The sequence below is a fragment of the Pelobates fuscus genome, chromosome 8 (assembly GCF_036172605.1).
Source record: "Pelobates fuscus isolate aPelFus1 chromosome 8, aPelFus1.pri, whole genome shotgun sequence".
NCBI classification, from domain to species: Eukaryota; Metazoa; Chordata; class Amphibia; order Anura; family Pelobatidae; genus Pelobates; species Pelobates fuscus.
In genome coordinates, this window is record NC_086324.1 from 147,047,680 (window position 1) to 147,072,733 (window position 25,054).

The 25,054-nt window shown below is 42.0% G+C and overlaps 1 protein-coding gene across 2 annotated transcripts in view; it reads right to left on the reverse strand.

Moving 5' to 3' along the window:
• Positions 1-21,047: 21,047 nt before the first annotated feature.
• LOC134571809 (BTB/POZ domain-containing protein KCTD5) overlaps positions 21,048-25,054 on the reverse strand; it is a 39,444-nt gene continuing 35,437 nt past the window's right edge. For both annotated transcript variants that reach the window (XM_063430413.1, XM_063430417.1), the window contains one exon: positions 21,048-21,627. In XM_063430413.1, the coding sequence (XP_063286483.1) occupies positions 21,598-21,627 (30 nt within the window). In that variant the 3' untranslated portion in view covers positions 21,048-21,597. The remainder of the gene's footprint in view (positions 21,628-25,054) is intronic.

Below are 25,054 nucleotides of genomic sequence, written 5' to 3' on the forward strand. Positions count from 1 at the left end.
CTGTAGGTGGACATGTTCTGTAGCTTATTAGTGTCAAGATGAATGCCTAAGAAGGTCAGTTTGTGAAAGTGGAACCCATAGTGAGGAAAAGTGCCATCGTCTTGTGAATACTAACCAGAGCGGAGTGAGGGCGTTCTATCATGAGGAAGTTATCTAAGATAACCGGTGACTGCAGGACATTCGCTAATATTGAGTGTTAGTCAACATAGTGTGTTAGAAAATAAGATAAACAGCTTGGGGTTACTCTTTGCTCTAAAAGTTACACGTGTGGGAAATTCATGACAATCCCTCCATAAAATGCCATGAACATGCCCTTGGGATGGCTGAATAGGTAGAAGCTTGGAGGCATAGGAAATGTCTGTCTTGCCCACCCAAGCTCTGGTCAACCCCTTTGGCATAGTGCTGGGAGAATTCCTTAGAGGAAATCAATGAGTTGAGGCTAGGGGTGGGTAATTAATATGGTTGAATACCTTCTTAAGCAACGTGATTGAGTTGCGGGGTCTATTAATGCAGACAGAAGGTTTTGACACTCGTGAATACCGGACAGGAGTGTGACCAGACCTGTGTGGAACTGGTGTGTGGAAACCTTGATGTAGAAGTCGACTGAGTGACAGAAAGGCTGTGCTTGGAGGTAAAACTCCAGGTTGTCGATGCAAACCTTCTCTATGGTGAGGAGAAGTAGAGCCACTTACATCACAAAGGTCTGAAGGCTAGGATGAATTCTGGGATAGTGAGTTTCTGATTGAGTCTGGGATTCTGGTGTATAGAACGACGTACAGATCATCGTAGTAGTAAGACTTGTACTCTAAGACCTCGTGGGAGGCAATCAGTAAAGAGACTAAATTAACCTATCCAGATGTATTTGCGTATGGTCAGGGACACAAAGTATGAGGGAGTAATAATGTAAACCGATGTGCTAAGGGAGGGATTTGAAAGGATAACATAACCATGAGAGGGATTTGGGAGTCCTGTGGCTGGGATGGGCATCAGTGCCTGTGGAGATTCCAGTCTCTGTAGTCCATCGTTGATGTTATGTATGGAGGCAAGTAGAGTGGATATCAACGGTTTGACTTCATGTGATTTGGACTAGTGGGCAGGGGCCACTGAAAGGTGTGGCAAGAACGTTGGCCTCTTGGGGACTGTAAAAAGAGTCAATATAAGAGGCCATGCTGGGTGAGGCCCTAACTCGTAACCTGGAGAGGTTGATGTGAGGCGTTAGCTATGTGTTGGGCCGAGGGGCGTGTACCTCCATATGCGGATGAAGATGGGTGTTGGCCTCACGGAACTGATAATGATGAGGCTAGTTACTGGCATAGCTGGGTACCAGGCCAATAGCTGACATAGTGGATCCGAGAATGGGACGGGTAATGGGTAGTAGCAAGGTGGGTAAACATACCTTGCTTGGGGTAGAATGTGGTTTCCTTGCCAGAGGAATGAGATATTGGAGAACCTAAAGGGAAATGATGGTGGGAGGCAAGTTGGAACTGGAATTGGGCTTGACTTACTGTGAACGAAATACGCCTGTATAATCGGGGTGGTTGTTCTTGAGGCTGGTCTATGAATAGGTAACCTGAGGACATAGTTGTTAGAATCCTGACCCTACGATGGTGGGTACAAGATTCATAGGACATAAATCAAATATCCCTATAAGTGAGTAGGGTGAGGATCCTAGGCCATTACCAGAGACCATGGGGAGTGTTTAACCAATACTGCGACAATAATGGGGGATAGGCAGAGTCATGAGTGACCGCTAATTGGTCCTGTGACTTCTTAAGCTAAAATACATATAGGGGGATATGGAATACCAAGCTATGATGGCAGTTTTGAGCTATCCCGGTAGGACTTAGAATATTTAATTATGGTCGTGCCAGCATGGGAAGGAGGGTGTATGTGTGGGGAATTAAGGATCCCCGGGCGTGGGCCTGTGTACGGCCTGGCGAAGGAATTGCGTGCCAGCGTTGGCTGATGTAACATAGAACAGTTAGAGTGGAGTTGCTGTAGGTTTAGTGATACAAGGGTCGGTTAGGATGATGAACTTGCTTGAGTAGAATATAGCAGAAATGAGTAAATAACCTTTGCATAATACGTGATTATTTTGACGTAGAGTCAGGGGGAACATATGATGGTATGGTAAAGCCTGGTACACTAGGGTTTGTCCCAGGGAACATGACGATACATATGAACATAGGAGTGTGGCGTGTTACAAAAAAGGTTTAGCGAATAGGTGATCGTCCTCCAAATAAGTAATATACCTATCGTGGGAGCAAGTATACAGATTGGCCATAACACATGGTAACAAATGTGAACGTGATGACTGCCTCAGAACAGTACCAGGTCCATAAGTGATAGAATAAGACATATGCGATATATGATGGTAATGCTATATATGTAGTGAATATTAAATGCTTACCAGAGCTGAATTAGTAATGGGAAACTGACAATATCCATGCACAATCGTAAATAATAACAAGAAACATAGCAAATATAACAGAACTACAGGGGGCATGTAAGGATAACTAGTAGCAGGCTAAAGAACCTGGACATTTCATGTATCAGGGAACAGTGTAAAACTAACGAATTGGTACTATGATTGTGGTGGCCGTTGATGGAAGCATGGAATGGAAGATGGAAGCATGTAATTGAGATAGACGGGAGACTAGTTTGGTAGAAATTTGACGAAAAGAAACTAGCGAATAGGAATGGAACAAAGAGCAGGCAGGAGTAGGTGAACTGACTTAAGTCCTGAACGGGAAAAAGTCCAGAATATACGGTATGTAAAAACATATTGTGTGTTCATGGATTTGGCCCGTACAGGCAGACTCACGGTTCGTGGATTTGACTGGTACAGGAAACAAACGAGAGGTCAGCTATGTGGCTGGAAAGTACCCAGACTTGGTGGACACGGAGGTTTGGTCCAGGAAAAGGCCCGATAAGCCGGTAAGGGGTCTCATAGCGCCAGCAAGAACGAACAGCCAGTTCTGGAGAGGAGGTGAGTAGTCTCTGACTGCGTGTGGCTGGAACAGCGTGATGGGAGTTGTTGGAGCAGGGAAAACTTGGTCCGATCAGCGTGGGAGTCAATGACCGCATGTGGCTGGAACAGCGTGATGGGAGTTGTTGGAGCTGGGAGAACTTGGTCAGATCGGCGTGGGAGTCTGACCGCATGTGGCTGGAACAGCGTGATGGGAGTTGTTGGAGCTGGGAGAACTTGGTCAGATCGGCGTGGGAGTCTGACCGCATGTGGCTGGAACAGCGTGATGGGAGTTGTTGGAGCAGTGAGAACTTGTCCAATCGGCTTGGGAGACTTTGACCGCATGTGGCTGGAACAGCGTGATGGGAGTTGTTGGACCAGGGAGAACTTGGTCCAATCATCGTGGGAGTCTCTTACTGCATGTGGCTGGAACAGCATGATGGGAGTTGTTGGAGCAGAGAGAACTTGGTCCGATCGTCCTGGGAGTCTCTGACCGCATGCGGCTGGAACAGCGTGATGGGAGTTGTTGGAGCAGGGAGAACTTGGACCAATCAGCGTGGGAGTCTCTGACCGCATGTGGCTGGAACAGCAGGATGGGAGTTGTTGGAGCAGGGAAAAACTTGGTCCGATCGGCATGGGAGCCACAGTAGGCCCAGACCAGCTTGTTTGGAGTTTTAGGCAGTCTGTGTTGATGACCTTTGAACCGGAAGTAGTCATGAACCAGGCAGCATCAGCCCTGTGGTGTAGGGGGCTTGAGTTTAAATAGCCGGGTAACCCCTCCCACAACTTCAGGCTACGCCTTCCAAAATATATATATATATATATATATATATATATATATATATATATATATAATTTTTTTTTTTTTTTTTTTTTCATATTCCTAAAGGGGAAATGTTAGAGCTTTATGTGTTTTATTCACTAATCTGGAAACTGTAAAGAAAGGGAGAGATTTTAGTTTTTTTGTTCTGTGGCTGTCCAATCACAGACTTCCCACTCCAGCTCAATGAGAACTCTTTGCACGGCAGGTGCTCTGAGCAATTGCTGCCTCATGAGTTTAGCGCCACGTAGCTAACAAAACCAGGAAATAACAGGACTGATTCTCTGGTCCACTGTAAACCGAGTGCTTTGTATTCATGTGACAGACCACTAGAAACCACCGGGCCAATTGCCTGTAACGAGGTGACTTGCTGGTGCTTATTCACCTGGACGGCAGATACCTACTCAGTCGAAATATATACCCAGGAGAGAGGAGGAAGGCAGCGAGTGAGTGCTGATGTTCTTCCAGTTCCTCACTGCTCCTTTGCGCGCCCTGCACTCATTCACAACGGAATATGTCACTCCAGCCCTTGCATCCCTAAACAGTGCACAAGGGAGCAGTAAGAAACTGTAAGACTGCAGGAGCCACTGGACCACATGGAGCATACCCACTCCAGCTTTCTCAAAGGTAGAAAGGTTGGATGGGACTAAAAAAAAAAAAACCAAGTTAAAGGGACACTATAGTCACCAAAACAGCTTTAGCTTAAATCTGTTGTTTATAGTAAAGATCATGATTCTGCAGACTCACTGTTCAATTATCTGCTATTTAAGCATTAAATGGATACTACAGGGAGTGCAGAATTATTAGGCAAGTTGTATTTTTGAGGATTAATTTTATTATTGAACAACAACCATGTTCTCAATGAACCCAAAAAACTCATTAATATCAAAGCTGAATATTTTTGGAAGTAGTTTTTAGTTTGTTTTTAGTTTTAGCTATTTTAGGGGGATATCTGTGTGTGCAGGTGACTATTACTGTGCATAATTATTAGGCAACTTAACAAAAAACAAATATATACCCATTTCAATTATTTATTTTTACCAGTGAAACCAATATAACATCTCAACATTCACAAATATACATTTCTGACATTCAAAAACAAAACAAAAACAAATCAGTGACCAATATAGCCACCTTTCTTTGCAAGGACACTCAAAAGCCTGCCATCCATGGATTCTGTCAATGTTTTGATCTGTTCAACATCAACATTGCGTGCAGCAGCAACCACAGCCTCCCAGACACTGTTCAGAGAGGTGTACTGTTTTCCCTCCTTGTAAATCTCACATTTGATGATGGACCACAGGTTCTCAATGGGGTTCAGATCAGGTGAACAAGGAGGCCATGTCATTAGATTTTCTTCTTTTATACCCTTTTTTGCCAGCCACGCTGTGGAGTACTTGGACGCGTGTGATGGAGCATTGTCCTGCATGAAAATCATGTTTTTCTTGAAGGATGCAGACTTCTTCCTGTACCACTGCTTGAAGAAGGTGTCTTCCAGAAACTGGCAGTAGGACTGGGAGTTGAGCTTGACTCCATCCTCAACCCGAAATGGCCCCACAAGCTCATCTTTGATGATACCAGTACTCCACCTCCACCTTGCTGGCGTCTGAGTCGGACTGGAGCTCTCTGCCCTTTACCAATCCAGCCACGGGCCCATCCATCTGGCCCATCAAGACTCACTCTCATTTCATCAGTCCATAAAACCTTAGAAAAATCAGTCTTGAGATATTTCTTGGCCCAGTCTTGACGTTTCAGCTTGTGTGTCTTGTTCAGTGGTGGTCGTCTTTCAGCCTTTCTTACCTTGGCCATGTCTCTGAGTATTGCACACCTTGTGCTTTTGGGCACTCCAGTGATGTTGCAGCTCTGAAATATGGCCAAACTGGTGGCAAGTGGCATCTTGGCAGCTGCACGCTTGACTTTTCTCAGTTCATGGGCAGTTATTTTGCGCCTTGGTTTTTCCCACACGCTTCTTGCGACCCTGTTGACTATTTTGAATGAAACGCTTGATTGTTCGATGATCACGCTTCAGAAGCTTTGCAATTTTAAGAGTGCTGCATCCCTCTGCAAGATACCTCACTATTTTTGACTTTTCTGAGCCTGTCAAGTCCTTCTTTTGACCCATTTTGCCAAAGGAAAGGAAGTTGCCTAATAATTATGCACACCTGATATAGGGTGTTGATGTCATTAGACCACACCCCTTCTCATTACAGAGATGCACATCACCTAATATGCTTAATTGGTAGTAGGCTTTCGAGCCTATACAGCTTGGAGTAAGACAACATGCATAAAGAGGATGATGTGGTCAAAATACTCATTTGCCTAATAATTCTGCACTCCCTGTATAGGCACCCAGACCACTTCAGCTCATTAAAGTGGTCTGGATGCAGTGCCCTTATTACACTTAGTGCTGCAATGTTAAACACTGCCTCCAGTGGCTGTCTCACAGGCTGTCCTAACGAACGTTTGGTCCAATAACTGAGGCATGAAGATGTTCAGCATTGCAGGCTGTCAGAGGAGGTGCTGCTACCCAGTGCCAAAGGACATCAGCTCTGGAGTAAGGCAAGTAAATAAGGGGTTTTTATTCACGTCAGTGGAGGGTGCGAGGGAGGGGGTAGGCAGGGGGAGCTAAAGTTTCAGGAATACAGCTTTGTATTCCTGGCACTACAGTATCCCTTTTAAATTACTTTTTGTTTCTATACGACACACAGTAGTGGATAGCGCACTAATTGGTGATCTAAATCTTAATCATTTTGTAGTGTAAAAAGGGATATGTGTAGCGGCTGAACTGGGGCCTGCACGCTGATGGGGCCGATCGGGTGGCCCAAGCATTTAGGGCCAGCCGATGGGCCCGGTCAATGCTGTGGCCGTGTAATAGCACGCCTGGGCCACTTAAAAATAAATGAATTTGCAGCAGCAAGTAGTGTCGGCCGGTCACTATAATAATGTTATTAAAAAAACTTTAAAAATACAAATTACTTAACTGTTAATAATGCAATCAAATGTAATGGTTTGATTGGATTATTAAAAGTATGAAGTAATTTGTATTTTGAAATGTATTTATTTATTTTTTTTTTCTTTTACTTTTTTTTTTTTTCCTGTTTTATGGTCTATTTAGAATATATTATATTTTGTTTTATTACGACTACTTCTAAAATGTCTGCCAGAGAATTTCCGGTGAGGGTTATATGGTGAATTATGTGAGCGGACTATAATGTAGCCATCCAAGGAATAGAACCACAATATGGCCGTCGACGCACTTCTGGCAGAGCCCGGAAGTAGGAAGTGCTGGAGTATGAACTATGCACTCTGGGGACGTCTCAAACAGCGCCGATTTCAAACAGACTAAATAGAACGGAACGCCGGAAATATCGCGGCACGTCGGGGGGGTGTGCCGCAATTGGATATTAGGTGCCCTTTGGACATATTTAAAAGAGACCGACACAGGAGATTAACCCATGCACCTGAGGAAGGCGGATTAAAGCCGAAACGCATTGTGCGGAGTCTATATGAGACTCTTTACTTGCTGTACGAAGCTAAATTTTATGTAAGGGTGCTCATCTTTCCCTTGATATTTTGGGAGCATTGAAGAATACCACAAGTGGCTCCTGCAGGGTCTAGCAAGCTATTAACAGAGCAGAAGATGAGAATTTTTAAATAAAACAGAAATTGCAGTAAAGGACGTGTAAACATTAATTGACTCTTTACAGGAAATGTTTAGGAAGGCCGTGCAAGTCAGAAGCAGGGAGGTGTGACTTGGACTGTATAAACCACGTGCTCTATTCTCTGCCATTTAGGAGTTAAATCAGTTCTAATGCAGAGGCATGATCTATATCCCAAAAACTCCTGATTCCCAGACTCTGAAAAGAAACTTACCTTTTGCAGCCAATCTAAATAGTGGCATGTCTTCTCTAGTGTAAGGAATGCTCACAGTACAGACAGCACTGCAGAGACAAGGATACAACTAAGCACACTGTTTATTTTTTGTTTTGTTTCTTTTTATGTCATAGCTGTGATGTAGCCTATTTCTGGTCCCCCTTCACACCTTTTCCCAGCCACCCCCTATATGCTCTTCTCCCTCCCTAGTATGGCAGATCTCAAACTAATGTACTGAACATTCTGTACTTGTGTGAACGTACAGTTTATGAAATAAAGTCATGAATGGATGACGCAGCCTGGTGCAAGGTTATAAGGGGCATGGAGTCACATGATGATCTTATTATTTATCAAGCACCAGCAAGGTCTGTGGCGCTGTACAATGGGTCATATCTATAGGTCTTACTCAATACTCTTTAAAGATCCTTAAAGGGACACTCCAAACCACTAGAGCACTTCATCTTGCATGCCTGGCACTCAGTGGGTTAAAGGAACATTCTGAGTGTTAAAACTGGATATCTGTTTTTATGTTGGACTGTTCCTTTAAACTGAGCTTCCAGAACCCCCTTGTAGACTGTATACCTGGTCATAAACCAATTATTACATTTAATGCAAGTTAAGTTGATATGTTCCTCTACGGTTTCTTGAACAAACATCACTGCATTATGCTGATCAGCAGCGCATGTATGACGCTGCCCTGGATTATTAAAACATCAGCGTCTGGAGACTAGAATCATTTTAATGACGAGGAGGATTTCCTAAGAGACTGCCTCCATAGGGAACGGCTTTCCTTTACTCATATAGAGCAAAGTGGTTGTGGGACCTGATCAATATGCTGTACACAGTGTAAGATAATGACAAGGGGCCTGGAAAACCTCAACAATATGATAACCCTAACTAGGCCTGATTATCTAAACAGGATTATTTACTAAACGCTGATTTTTTGCAAATCCAAATGGGGAAAAGTTATAGCAAGAACTGGTATGTAAAATCTTCCAACTGATGACTGACTTTTATTATTTTGAGTGTAATTTTATTAAAGACATGGAAGCTCCTATTATGCAGAACTCTTTCTTTATTTCCCCTCAGCAGCAAAGATTGAGAGAAAAATATATATTAAATTGGTTGCATGTGTTGCTATGCAGTTTTTTTTCCCCCTTCAATCACAGTGTAAAGATAGTGTCCATATAAGGCAAGTGTATCCCAAGATCCCCCTCTTTCTTTGCTGCTCCCTCAGACCAGCTAAGTATTTTGCAGTGCTCTGTGTGTGTGTGTTCACTGTCTTTGTTTCTTTGGTTTTGCTGTATTTGTTTATTTATATTATTTGTGCTGTTTATGTACGATTTTATTTAAACTATTCTTGTTTGTGCTGTTTTAGTCTGTCTAGACTTGGTGTGCTCTTACTGTTCTTTCCTGGTCGGCTGATTCTCCCCCCTTCTCCCTCCCATGATGTCGTGGGCCTTTCCTGTGTGCCTGCTTGTTGGGTTTGGCACCCGGGTGCTGCATGGATGGTGCCCACCGCGATCTGCGGCTTTTTACGTTCTTGTGCCGATCAGTCAGGAAGCAAGGTGGTCAAACATGGCTTGTTTCAACCACAAAAACGGCCAGATTATGGATACAGGCTAGATCCCATGAGGAAAGGTATGATACCAACCGGAGTGTGGAGGGTGACTCTGATGCCCCTGATTTCGCCTCTTATGATGAGGCTGACACGGAGGATTACCATCACTCCACCAAGTAGCTCCTCCTGGGGCTGACTTGTCCCCCCAGAATGTTTTCTCTCAGCCGTCTGTTCGAGGTGTAGCGCTGCTAGATCCGCAGGGTGTTTTCCCTGTTTGATCCGGTTGCTCTATGCTGGTAGGCTGAATAAGGGCCACCTGGGCAGATTGGCAAGTTGACACATCATATGCGCACTCCCCTCTCTAAAGGGGGAGGGGGCATGGTATTGTGCCCGGAATGCCCTAGACCGTTGGTCCCTGAGTCTGTCTGTTAATCCCTGAGGTGGGTCATCACATAGCTCGATTTCATCGTAGGTCAGGCTGGAAGCCCTAGAAGGGGCTAGATTTTATCTTGTAGAACTTTCAGGGAAATATCTTGGATACTTTGGAACCCTTTTCCCAAGGTTATGTGGTCCTAGAGGTGGGTGAATCAGAGTTGGACATTAATGTGACCATTGGGTGGGTCCAGCGGGTTAATTGCCTTTTCAGCAATGCAATTACGGCCATGTCTGTCGCAAGGCTATATTGCTTGAAATATATCCAAACTAGCTAATATAGGCTCTATCTGAACCCGGTCCTGCTGCTGAAAGCATGTTTGGGGACAGGTTGATCAAGGACCTGGGCATATGTGGCAGGACATTCACTGTCATCGATAAGGCCCAGGCGAATACGTAGCTTTTTTTTTTTTTTTTTTTGTCTCTCAAAGGTTTTTGGCAGGGAGAAGCAGGAGCCGACCTCCTGGCCGTGGTTTCAGGGGCTCTTCGTTGTTTTGTTTTATAACTGCACAGTGTTTTCCGTCCGGTCAGGGCGCCTGCCTTTTTCCTATCTGGAGGTAGACTCAGGAACGCCAGTTTCCATTGAGGTGCCACATCGGGCGGACGCCCTTATGGTGAGTACCCATATCCCCCCCCCCCCCCCCCTTATTCTCATGTACAGGTGGGGGGGCTAGTGGGTTCGGTTCTACCACGGGTGGGCAGAATTGTTTTCCGATGCTTCGTTCCCCCTGCGGGCCGAGGTTATCACCTTCAATGCTCTCTTCCACGAGAACTCTGCCTATCAACTGAACATGTTGATCTCCTCGGAGATTTGAGAGCTGATCGCAATAAGAGCGATCTGTAACTGCAGTATTTCCATCTGGGTTTCATGGGCACTCTTCTCTTACTGAAGAAGGGCAGAGGGGTCCGCCAGGTGGTATATCTTCGCCCTCTGAATGCCTTCCTGCAGTATCGGCATTTCAAAATGAAGGTCATTCATTGTCTGGGTGACCTTCTCCATCCCTCGGAATGGTTGGTCAAGACGGATTTACATGACTAGTATGTCACGATTCCCACCGCTATGGAGTGCAGTGAACTTCTCTGTTTTTAGCTGGCGAGGAAGGCGATGTCTACCGTTCGGTCTCTCTTCTGCTCATTGGTGTTTCACCAAGGTAATGAAGCAGGTGGTGGTGGTGCTCCTCCGCATGAGGTGTTCAGATTATTATCTGGACGACATCCTGCTCAGGTTTCAGTCGCAGACACAACTTCACATATGCTTGACACGAAAGCTTAATTTAATTACTTCAGAACTTCTCTTCAAGTGGGTGAAGTCCATGGGAGTCTTCTGCGCAGTCCGCTGAATTTTTGGGCTTCTCAGTGGATGCCATCCATCAGTTCTGTTTCTCCCAGAATCCGAAATGAGGACCATAACGAAGGGGATCAAGTGGACTCTCCAAGCATTGTAGCTGTCAATTGGACAATTGGCGAGGGTTTTCGGTCTACTCGTAGCTTAATTTCAAGCTATTTTGCCCGGCCCTCTACACGGTCGTGCCCCACAACGTCTGTAGGTCCGTGCACTCTTTTGCGAGACTAGGTTGATGTTGGACGATTTGGTTTGGTGACTCGCTCACGTAGTGGCGTGGTACGACGGAGCCATCTTTGGATCTGTTCAGGATGTGGATCTGTTTGCTTCCAGAATGCACGCCCAGTTGCTCAGATTCTATGGTTGGGGGGGCCGGACCATTCGGCATTCCTAACAGACACCCGCCTTCAGGTATGGCCGAGCACACAACACTTTGGCTTCTCTCTTTAACATGATTTCTAGCATGCTGTCGAAATATACACCCGTGATGGTTGCCATCTATGGAGGTCACAACCGTGGTTTCCTCGATTGCTGGAGGTGTTGATGGATTATCCACACCTGATTTCAAATTCCTCGACCCTCCTCCTGGATCCAGATGAGAATATGCATGGCTTGGTGGAGCAATGTGTCTTCTTTTCATGGACCTTGGAAGTTCCCAGTCGTTCTGCAGACATCTCTTCAACTCCTTGCCAATGCATGGCCCCAAGACCTCGGTCTGCCTATCAATTTACATGACCATTGTGGCCTGGTTGGTGCTTGGGACTGGCAGTGGTCCCATATTTGCCTTTGCATGTGATACTGGAGTCTTCGAGTCAGATAAGGCTTACCACATTGTTAACCTATTCCGGTCAACCATCTCGGAGGGACTTCAATGCATTGTTGGATCACCTATAGATCACCACCCTTTCGTGTGTCGTCTTCTTGCTATCAAACGTGATCTCAGTAGACCGGAGGCACTGTGAACACTCCTCCTGTGTCCTGTAGTTAACCCTGGAGCGTGTCAGCAATTAGAGCCGACAGTGTGGGGAGATAAGACACATAGCGGCTCTGGCTCGATCACCGGCAGAAGACCAGAGTCAGAGTAGGGGGATCCAAACCGTAAGTAAACTTATTTTGTGAGTGTGAGATATAAAGATAGAAATGTAGTGTGTATGTTTAACAATATTTATTTTCAATGTATGTTTTGTGTCCAAACACTATGTATAGAGAGATCTCCATCTCTATAAATTGGCCTGGAGGGTTGCAGTAGAAGGGGGGGATAGTAGGGCAGGCATAGACAGTGAGCGGTCAGTGTTCATTCATAGGGAAGCATTCAATGCCGCTCTATGAAGAACGCGATTGGGGTCACGCATGCTCACCACATTGCTATGACTCTTCTCTAAGAGAAGCGTCTGAGCCCTGCTACTTCGTAATTTGACGAAAAAGGGGGCACAGCCTGCCGAGGATCTAGCCGCTGGAACGGATGTAAGATTTATCTATAATAAGGACTTAACAAAAAAATATTTAAGGGGAAGTTAATATATGAAGGCTAGGGGACCTGTCTTTCTTGCTTTTACATTGGTTGGTTGTCATCTGGAGGATATTCTACAGGCCGCAGATTGGTCGTGGGAATCTACTTTCCGTGACTTCTACTTCCGACCAATTACCCATTTTACGTATCAGGTGGTAGCTCATCTTTAAACTTGCATAATAGGAGCCTCCGTGTCTTTATTAAAGTCATGACTTTACGTCATGTTAATGGTAAAATATGAGAATTTTATTAAAAACATGACGTAAAGTCATGATTTTATTAACCCCTTAAGGACCAAACTTCTGGAATAAAAGGGAATCATGACATGTCATGTGTCCTTAAGGGGTTAAAGACACGGAGGCAAGTATTATTCCCACCCACCCTCCCTTTTTCGAGGGTCCTTGGTTGCGGCCTCGTCTTGCTCGGTACAGTTAATGTTCCGTTATTTTTGGCGAGTACTATTCGTGAGCTTTTGGTTTGGTCAGGGTTGTTTGTGGCTTAGTTATTCTGATACGTATTCCTGATGATTAACAGTACTGATAAATCGTGAAATTCAAGTTTGGATATTACCATATTTTTCCTCTTCCTTTTAGCTTCAAGTTACCGGTTATGTCTGGGTCCCTGTTGGATAGAGTATTTGAAAAATTTCTCGTTACCACATGGTCTTCGGTTGTCGCAAGAAAGAGGGGGATCTTGGGCTACATTTGCCTTATATGGACACTATCTCTACACTGATTGGTTGTATGTGTTGCTATGCAGTTTGAGAGAAATCAAAAAGAGAACAATCTTTGCTACGGAGGGGGAAAAAAAAGTTATGCATAATAGGAGCCTCAGTCTCATGAAGAAAATCATGACATTACTGTTAATACTAAAACCTGGGAATTTGCCCTTTCAGTAAAGTTGCTTTTAGCAAACTGAAGCCATGGTTGTTTTCCCTTTTACAGATCAAAAGATGGCATAATACAATAAAACATTTAAAGATCACTCACCTTCCTACTACCCAAGAGAAGGTATTCACTGCTGTAAGCTATAGCATATTGAGCACAGGCGAAATTCTACTCACCCCTACTTTTCAACCCCTATTTTCACTTACTAGTGGAACATTTGAGGCCGGCAGTAGTGTGCTGATGAAGGTTTTCCTCAGCACCCAAGTCATCACTGGGGGAGGCTATGCATATCCTATGTTGAATGATGTGGGCCAGAGGAGGGGAGCTGCAGCGAAGAAAAGGCCATTGGAAAACAACAAGGGAAAGAGCAGCACTAGACACATGGGGCTAGAGCTGCTTAGATTTGAGGAGTCGATTACTAAATTAATGGCTAACTCCGTGACCATTTTATTGGTCTGAGTGCCTGGATTCTGTATGTGCAGTGTTTCACTTTAAAAATACTGCATATATGGAGATTTACTTCTTAGCTGCCAGAGGTGTAACTCTACATCCACCAGTGTCATGAGTCGGCTCACAACAAAGTTGTGGCTTGGCTGTCAGTTCTGTGCAAAATTAGTGTCAGCATGCTGTGTGTGCTTGCCTTCAGACAACCAATAACAGTCAGCAGAGGAAGTTTGAGAAGTCATTAAATAAACTTACATTATATTCAAGGTTTTTTTTTTTTTTTTTTTTCAGGAGTAATTCTTTAATAGTATGAAATTAACCCTGAAGGAAAAGGAACAATATTCGTAATGTGGCAATGACGAGAGAACTGTACACTAGGGGAAACATGTTTTGTAGTCTATGCAACATGGATTTTTTTTTTTTTTGTTGTTGCCATTGCCCTACAGGCCAAAAGCTACCAGTGTCATGTAAACTTCTTCCTGAAGTTGTTCAATAGGTGCCATATGGCTTTTACTTTCTACCCCTATGGAAACAAAATGCTATATAAAATTAACCAGAGAATAAAACCATAACTGCACTTAAATTGTTAAAAAAAAAAATTGCTAGTTTAAAACTGCATCATTGCTTCTAAAGAGCACCTCCCCAGTGGTGTATTTTGGATTTGTGCTGCCCTAGGCACGACTAAATTCAGGCACCTCTAAATCTGCTCCCTCCCCCCCCAAAAATTCATGTCAAGGCCATTTGTTTGACTGACAGACACATGCCCTCATTGATCCATGCACTGATATACACTGACACACCCTCAAAGTAAGGTGGAACACAAAGCAATCAAGACATTTGTGTCTCCCCCCCCCCCTCCCTCCCGCCCCGAAAGTGCTGCCCTAGGCAAATGCCTTGTGATAAATACATCCCTGCACCTACCCCAAACGTGTTTTAGGATTGTAATTTAGAAGAGATTGTTGGCATATATTCTGGAGATATTGAACATTATTAATAAAGTAGCAGATTGTGACAAATGAATGATATGTTTCCCCTTTAGCATCAGTCATAAATTTTGAAATGTACCCAGAAGCTAATTAAACCTGTAAGACAAGATGTTCTGAATGCAATATATACATATGTTAGGTCACGTTTCTCGCCAATGACATAATCAAGCTTGTTCTGTTGGAATTCAAAATACAGTTTAGAGCTCGGAAGGCTTTGATGAACACAATGTGTACAGATTGAATGCAGAGACGCAGTAGAATTCCAACGAATACATATTTAAAGGAGAAACATTACTCTGGGAATTAAAGCACTGAAAATGACCTACGAGTGGTAACGTTTTCAGTGTAACATTCCATTTACTTTTTAATATGTATATAAAAGATTTAGGAATTTCCATAACAATCCATTTTAATCATGGCATAGGCCACACTGGAGGAAGTCTATCCTAATGTTACTGGCATTTTTACATGGAATTTCCAGCACTATTAAAGGGACACTATAGGGTCAGGAACATAAACGTGTATTTCGGACTATAGGGTTCAACCACCATTTAGATGGCTTGTCCACCTTAAAAAGGTAATAAGACACCTTATTTCCCCACCCCCTTGGCTGACATTATCAGAATTTATGATCTCATCCAACCCAGTGCTATCTTCTTTGAGATACATGGAATCCATTCATCTCTATGGCAAAAGTTCAGCATCTCCAGGCAGAGATGCTGAACATCTGAGCAGCATTGCCCCAGGAAGATACTCTAGTGGCACTCAGAATAGTGGACTAATGCATGGGTGTCCAGCCCGGGACTGCCAGCAGTGGTGCGGCACGGTTGATTTCCACGCTGCCAGGCAGTGTGAGGCAGGGAGCCCATTCAGTGGCATAGGGTGCAGCAGGAGGAGCAATACGGAGGCCTGCAATGCCATGCTGTGCACATGCTCTGCCCTTATGGTGTTCTGAGCAGAAACGCTCGGACACTCTGTGCGGGCGGCGAGAGAGTCTGGAGTCCGGATCAGCAAGAAGGAGGAGGAGGAACAGGCCAAGTGCTTGCTAATATTGTTTGTTTAAAAGTTTTTTTGGTTTTGTTTGTGTAAGGGTATTGAGAGGAAGCAGGTTTTTTTTTTTTTTTAATAGGTTAGTATAGGGACAGGGATCTTTGTAAAGGGGGGCAGAATTTTGGGGATGGGGTGCAGGGGATTTGTAGGAGGGGAGGGGAGGGGGAAAGGGGGTGGGCAGAGGTTTTTGTAGAGGGGTGGACTGGGCCGGGGTTTTGTAGATAGGGTTTTTTTTTTTTTTTTTTGAAGGTTTTGTTTGTTTTTTGCCTACTACTGTTGTAAGCAATAAAAAAAAAAAAAAGAAATTGGGGAAAAAAAAAAGTGATTTTATGTATGGATCTGATTTCGTTATGTATGTCAATGGCCAGTGGGATTGACATTTCTGCAGAAGTCGGATGAGCACGGCTAGCAATAGTGGACCCGTGACACCTGGCAGAGACCCAGGTAAAATGGTTTTCCCCCATTACTGCAAACAGAGGCAAAGATACTCCTCACATCACCACTACAGAGGACTGTATAGGTTATAATGCTAGCAGAAACCCTTTAAATCACTGAATTATTGAATAGCCTCGAGTGCAGACATTCAACACAATTCATCTCACAGCAAGACACTTGTAGAATCCACTAGGAAATGTACACTCTCAGAACAAATTGAACAGATTGTGGAAGGGCCTAACTTCACCATTGGTTTATTTTACATTATGATAGTTATTTACATCACAAAAAAAAAAAGTTAATTATGTAAATAAGTACAGTAACAGAGGTTAGTTAGTATGCTGCAAGTGGAACAAGATTGTCAGAAACAGCCGAATGGATTCAATTAACAGATTGCACTGTATTTAAAGCAGAGGGTCAAATTCTATACATAAAAAAAAAAAATTCCCAAGATTAAACTCTATACACTTTATTAGCCCTTATCTTACTGCATAACAACATTAAAAATAAATAACACATCTGTCTTACTTAGAAAACATTTTATATATTAATAGCCCTTTGCATCATATGGAGGGTGTACAGATTGAAGTACAAAAATCACATAAAACAAGCATCTAACAGCAAGATGCAAATAGTGAGCCAAGCATGTTATTTAACAATAGGAAGGAGAGTATACTATGCTCGAAGAATGGTCACCTGTTACAAAATCTCTGTACAGTAAGGTCTGCTATGTCCAGTGCTACTCAGAGAATTTATATAAAGTGGTAGAAGAGATGCACAACACTTTTCTTAAACAGACCACTTGCAAAGATGGTAAGGGTTATTTCCTAGTAGAACCATAAGGAGGCGAGAAGAGAATTTTGAAGTTATGTAGATATTTTCTGCACTTTGACTGTAAAAGATCAAAGTTTATAGGGAAAAAAAATGTAAAAAAAAAAAACCAACCTGCCGGTAAATTTCGGTTTACCATTTAAAAGGAACACTATATTCACCCAGAACTCTTAATGTCAACTAAGTGGGTGCAGTATCTTTGTCCTGTAAACAGTGTTTTCGTTAAACTTCAATGTTTACATTGCAGGGTTAAATCCACCACTAGTGGCTGACTGTATGACAGCCACTAGGGGCACTCCCGCTGCATTCATTGAATAAAGCTCTGTCACATGTTGTGGCTGCCCCGTAGAAAAGAATGGATTCAACACTTTACTAAGTGTAAGTTTGAGCGTGCGGTACTTGCCATGCATGCGATTTAAGCTCCCAGTGCTGATCTATGAGCATTGGACTGGACATAGTCAGGGAAGGCCATGCCTCCTCCATGATGTCGTGGAAAGCGGGGATGTGAGCACTATAGCGTTTGTATTCCTAACACTATAGTGCTTTAGGCAGTTCAGTCTTATGACTACACAACTTTTACAATACTCAGTAAATGTAGAAATAAGGGGATTTGTATATAGAATATAATGGATCACAAATTTACATTAAAAAAACAGAATTTTTCATATATATATATATATATATATATATATATATATATATAAATAAATGGAATCTGTAGTATCATAAACTCCATACATTCTTCTGAAGAACTGCACCCCCTCCAAAAAATAAAAAAAATCACTGCAACTCGATCACGTCCAGAAATGTAAAGTGAGTTTCTATACATCACTAGATGAACCCCTCTCACCAATAATACAAGCCACCACACATAAAATATGTATATAAAATGTATATTTTCTAAAAATGATTTCCATCAATTCACAAAACACATTTCAGCTTGGCATCTTAATAGTAATATAAATAGAAACCAAAAGCCGTTTACAGTTTTGCGACTGCTTTACCAGGTTCCTGTTATATTTGTTTTGTACATATATAATATTAGATTTATTTTTAAAATACTTACTGTGCGCTTTTAATATAATTTGCATTCCCTCCCCCACAGACTGAAGGATATAGGGAAGTTAGTTTGTCGGTATTCCTGTAGAACACACTACTTTGTTTTTGGTTAAAATTCTAAAATGTACAGATCACAGTAATGATACCCAGTTCCAATTCAGTGGAAGTCATTGCTAAGTGACAACGCATCAACAACTATTATCAACAAGTCTATACCTATGTTGAATTACAGCCAATTTCCTCTAAATAGACTGTGCAGATAAAAAAAATGAATTTCCACTGAAATATTAAAGGAACACTATAGGGTCAGAAACACAAACATGTATTCATGACCCTATAGTGTTAAACGAACTATTTAGCCCCTTTGCCCTCTTTCAAGCAAGAAAAAAAAAAAGAACTTAATACAAACGCCACTGGGGTATGCCAGTGCTGCCTCTGCCCTCGATCTGCCTCCTTGCCGGACATAATCAGAATTGATTATTTCAGCCAATCACAATGCTTTCCCATAGGAATGCATTGGAGCGGCTGAGCTTGTCAATTCTGATGATCTCAGCCAAGGAGGCTTGCCAGGGGTGTAGTCAACCACCCTGGCTAATCAGCATCTCCTCATAGAGATTTCTAGAGGAAAGTTCAGCGACAACATGCAGATTCTGGAGACACTGAACGTCAGTGCTGCAAACTCTAGTGTTCCTAGGGAGCAATGTAAACACTTCATTTAAAAAAAAAAAAAAAGCAGTGTTCACAGCAAAATGTCTGCAGCGACCGACTATACTCACCAGAACAGCTACATTAAGTTGTAGTTGTTCTGGTGATTATAGTGTCACTTTAAGTTAACAGAAAACCCTGTGATGGGGTTTACGATGAATGCTAGTAAGTTAGAGGTTGAATGCATCCGCCAGCACTTTTGCATTCCAAATGATGTGGTAGTTTCTATGAACTGCTGTGCGCTCCTTAGGACATGCAAATCAAAACAAATATGGGGATCAATGTTTAAGTCTGATCTAAACTGTCATTAAATGCCACATATTACAAATCCAGGTGCCAAAGAATATTGTAGGAGCTCTAAACTACTGCCAAAAAAATAGAATGCTCACACTCAAGAGGTTTCAAGCCAGGCACAAATTAGTTAAACATCATATAGATTCACCGCTCTAGTGAACACGGAAATGCAAGTAAATTTCAAGTATTTTACTTTTACAAATTTGACCAATTTAGATACGTTTTCTAAGTTTAAGATTCTGTGAGACCCAAGATACCGGCACCTTATCTTTGCCCGCCAGATGTCAGGACACATGGTCAGTCAGCCGTTGACTGGGAAGTCTGGTGATGTAGTTTAATGAAAGCAGGCTAAGCACCCCTGATTCTGACAATCCTTGAACTTAATTGTATTAATTTACAGTCTCAAACACTGAACGAACTGCACACACACATATACAACGTGTTGCCCAAGTTCCAAGATATGGATATATAAAAAAAAGAGGTAGATTTACTTTTTCCCCCCCCCCAGAGTTTCTTAATTTTTAAAACCTGGTGTATTTGACAAGTCCACGTTCACCAGGACACATGCAAAATTTGAGAATGCATCCAGACCCTTTTAAAACTCAGATTGCGGAGAAAAATCCTGAAAGCAAATCCTATAGTACACCTAATTCAAACGTCCTTGATACAGATATGCAGTGTCGGTCTAAAACTATATACCGAATGACTCAAAGTGTTATCCACTAAAGTGAGAATTCAAAGTGGATATGAAATGTAAGCCCAAAGTAGACAAAATGGAAGCATAGCAAAGTTAGAGAATTTTTCCAGTTCAACTATTTGGACCTTACATTTCAAGGTTCACTTTGAATTCTTACTTTAGGGAGTAAGCCTTGTCAGTGTGTAAATGGTGCATTTTGTAGCAGTGGGATGTTTTAAGAAAAGCAGAGCAAACGCTACCACATGTCTAACGAAGGTTGGAGAGAAGGTAAAGTTGTATTAATAAGGCATTTTTCACAGAAATTAAGATTCTAAACTGGCAGACTATTATTGATCCAGTCTCTATAGGTATAAACACATAAAAGGAAAAAAAAATTTTTAAAAAATGAACGTACAAATTTAGCGAACAGAGAGGTCTTTAGAATACAATGCAGCACGTGTCACCATCATGCTATAGGTTAACAATTTCAACAGCCTGCTTATATATTCACATTTAATAAAACCAAAAACCCCACACCTTTTAAATTGCTTTATAAATGTATACACACATATACATATAAAAAAAAAATGTGTAATGCCCTAACTGGTTATAAAAAAACCCAGCTTATTTAAAAGGCCACTATAAATTGGAAAATTACTTCAAAACATGCCAACACAATACATTGTTGTAGGGCAACAGCATGAGAACCCATGGGGATTGACACTATATAAAGGTACTGTATAAGAAATATTAACTTTTATACAAAGCATCGATTACAAGACATTACCCAGCAACTAATTTGTTTTAAGGGGTACGGGGCAGAGTGGCATTTTCTCTAAATGAAACAAGGGGAGGGGGTAAAAAAATAAATAAAAATACCTTAACTAAGGCATTAAAGCAATGCAACAACACACAGATTTTCCCTATTAAATATGTACTGTGTTAGTCCATAAGTAAACATCTTTTAACTGATGCAAGTGTGCATGACCCCCGCAAATACACTTTTAAAAGAAAGGGGTGGAAAGGAGAAATCTTTAGGTAGAATTGAAGCGCAGCATATTTGTATTAAAAAGACTGGGAAAGTTGTTTATTTATTTTTTGCAGCAGTAGACAAGTGCAGAAAATATTGGGCATGCCATTGATTCTCTTCTCTCAAAAAAGCAAAAAAAAAATGTTTAAATACACAGATCTCTTTATAAACAATCTGCCTTAGAAGAGGTCTTCTAAAGGGATTTTCTAACGAGGGGGTAACCAAATTGTCAGGGTTGGTTTAGCAAGTAAAAACACCGGCTAAAGGTTCTTTATATCAAATACAATTATCAACGAGTGGGTCTGTTTAGTGTCTCAAAGGACACACTCAGTCGTGGAGTAGGGCGATTTATTGTATTTACAAGTTGTCAGTTTTAATCTTCATTTGCATTGCCCGTTCTAGTGTTAAGCCAGTTTATAACAAGTTGCTGCAGACGATGGATGAAGAGGGGTTCAGGGAATGGGGTGGCGGGTGGAAGCCGTTAACCCCCCAAAATACAAGTTGTCCCATTTGAAATTAAGGTTAAATTTTTCTGCAGCATCTGATAGAGTGCATCTTTCCAAAAGCAGGTCAATATTCTACATTTAACTAAAGCAGGTTTCTTCTTGATGTGACTCTGTTGGCAACTCTTTGCATCTGGACATTGGTTGCTTCAAATAATTGGAAAAGATCACTTCACTTTGCAAGAGCCTCTTCACATTCTGGAGCCTCTTTCTTGCAAAATCTGAAAGACACAAGGTTGAGTGTTAGTAAAAGATGTATTGGACAGGATGCTTATCCCATTTAAATAGTTGATTTCTTTATTAGTGCAATTACTCTTCTCAAGATGTTAATGGTGGAGATATCCAAAAACAAATGGCAAAAATAAATAAGGAATTACCCAGGCTTTAAATATAGATGTATTACATAATTGACTAAACTTTAATGTTTGATCTGTGCTTTTTTGTCCTTTGTGAACTATTTAGATCAAGCATGTCAAACTCGCGGCCCAGCAAGCAGAGAGAGTACGTGCTTAATCTTATAGCAGAGTAGGCACCTGCGTTCCCCGCATTGCAGGTGCCTACTCTGCTATATTTAAAAAAAACAAACAAACAAAAAAAAAAACACTTACCCAGCTGGGGAGGAGGGCCAGGGAGGGAGCTCAGTGTTTCTGCTCCCTCGCGCGCCCTCTGTAGTGAAGCTGGGCGCCGGAATAGGATGTCATATTCCGGCACCACTAAACCACTTGAGGGAGCAGATAGAAGATCCAAACTGGAGCCCAGGAAGAGGCCCCACATCAGCTCCCAAAAGGAAGGGAGCAAAAAATAAAATGTGTCTGTCAGTGTAAGTGTGTGTCTGTCAGTGTTGCATTGGCTGCGACTGGACAGTGGAGTACCTGGAGGCATGCAACATCACATTCTGACGTAATATCAACATGCTACACCTTCACAGGGTTTCAAGAAGTAGCGGGACGATCAGATTTGGCACAGGGTGCAGGCGGCGCCATTTGGGGTATATTAGAGGCCGGACTCAGGAGTTGCATACTGGCAGCAGCAATGTGAGTGGAGTCTGTTTGTTGGCTAGAGGGTGAGGCTGGGATTCAGTAGAGGGGGGGTGCTGGGAGCTTTTTTTTATACTGTACTTTTCAAAATAAACTTAAGTATATATATATATATATATATATATATTACATATATAAAAAAATTTTTTTGCGAAACACAAATTTAAACCTTGTTTAGTTCTTAACCCCTTAAGGACACATGACATGTCTGACACGTCATGATTCCCTTTTATTCCAGAAGTTTGGTCCTTAAGGGGTTAAAGATCAGAGGCAGGCAATCTCGAGCACTCCAGACGTTGTAAACGTCATCTCCAATAACAGTCCTCACAGTTATAATACTGGCAAAGCATCATGGGAGAATTAGTCTACAACATCTGGAGTGCTGAATGTGGTCTTCCCCGTTCTAGACCCCGAAGCTGCAGATTAGCTGGTATGGCCGCTAAACCGTAATTTTCAGATGCCTTCGTTACTTTATAGACTGAATAAGAGATCCTAACTTTTATCGCTCCTGTGAGTACTTACTGTGGATTCATTAAAGGAACACTAAAGTGTTAGGAATATAAAGCTGCATTCCCAACACAATAACATCCCTTACCCATGCCATGAAAGGGGTTAAATAATCCTTAAAAAGAAAAAGTCACTCGACCCTGGGTCAGGCTCCTCCACTGGAGAAATCTAATGTACATGCACAGCAAGCGCCATGTGCGTATTAGGCTTTTCCCATAGGAAAGCATTGACTGAATGCTTTCCTATGGGGGTTTTAACACGCTGGATGTTTTAGATTGCAGGGTTAGAGTTAATGGGACACTGCACCCATACTACTTCAATAAGATGAAGTAATCTGGATGCCTATGATGTACCTTTAAGCATCCCTCCTAGCCATCTCTCACAACTTAACACAAGAAGCAGGTTTAATACAAGTCTTTCACCCTTTAATGATGGGTGAGACCATGTACATGAGTAGCAGCTCTTGACATTTGTGGAGATACTAGGCAATTGGTAAAATAAACTAGGTGCGAGTCAGTCCAGCAATGCTGTGCCCAAGGGTCACTCAGACCAGACAGCCATATCACTGCAATAACAGGCAAAGATTATAACATCTGGGGGACTTCTTTTTAAGGATTATTTAACCCCTTTCATGGCATGGTTCTTGGGAGTGTCCCTTTAATAGGGAAAGCCTATGACACACTGCATCCATCAGTGATCACTTTCCCTTGATAGCCTTCAACAGGGGTCACCAAACCCCACCCCCCCAGATGTTGCCGAACTACAACTCCCATGATTCTTTGAATTACATAGCCAGATAATCAAGGGAGTTGTAGTTCAGCAACATCTGGGTGGCTGGAGTTTGAGGACCCCTGGCCTACAATATAGGTTTAGAATCAGGTCCTAAATTATTCCTATAGAACAGGTACCAAAAGTCAGTAGGCCTAGCATAATAAGGCCATATCTGTAATGTCACTCTACAATTTCTTCTCAAAAAAAAAAAAAAAAACATAAGAGAGCTAAAGCCTGAAGATGTTTGCAATAAAACAACCAGACGAAGACTCAAAATATCCTGGGTTATTTCCCTCAGGATAGCCGGGTTTTTCCAACTTGGACATCATGAGCCAATGTGCAGTTTGAAGGCTTCTGTTCTACCCCATGCAAAAGAGGTTTAGTTTGACCGTATAACTCCCCTAAAACAACTGACCGACTGTAAATATCTAAAGCATGACAGTGGGTGCTTTCTGCTAGTTTGTATCTTCATTTGGCACACAGGCTTAAATAGCTACAAAACAAATAAAAATAAGTGGGCGTGTTTGCAACAACATCTTGTTACATTTACCTTTGTGGTTTTGAAATAAAATTATATAGATAAATATAAAAGGTTTAGTGATTATATGGTTACATGAAAAGTCAAAATCCCTTTGGGAAAAGATCCTGGGTGTCCAAGTCCCTGCTTCCCCCAATTAGGTCACCAATTTATAGAACGCAAGTAAACTATAGCTACACTGAAAAGTACTCAGCCACCCTCTCCTTCATTTTGGGTTTTTAATATCTATGCATACGGTTATATAAACATCTACTGTATTAAAAAGATAGCTTAAATGTGCATGTTTTTATGACCTCTATGCGAATGTAATGCCTTACTATGACTAAGCTTGTTCTCTTACACACACACACAAAAAAGTGCAGCACATCTTGTCCTTATTTGTTTAACATTGTCATTACAACTTTTGTCATAAGTCATAAAGTCAATAAGAGAGCTTGTAATTTAAACACTGCACACATAAAATAAAGAATTTAAATAAATAAAAAGCTTAAAGTGCCCCTAACATTTTATTTTTAAAATTTAACCAATTCACGGTGAAACAGATTAATAAAATGATTAAAGCAGATTTAGAATTTAACGTGCGTGAATGCAAGTCACAAAGGAGTTAATACACAGACTATTTTATATTTGTGTGTCCTCTATGCTCCAACAGCCTGATTCATTGAGACCTAGTTGGAAGGTGACCAACAGTAAATGTGTAGTGCCCCACTAATGCTGAATAAATGTGACATTCTATGGTATCTTAAAACAGATTTTAATGATCGGGGTTAGTTTACTATTGATGTGCCTGAGAGA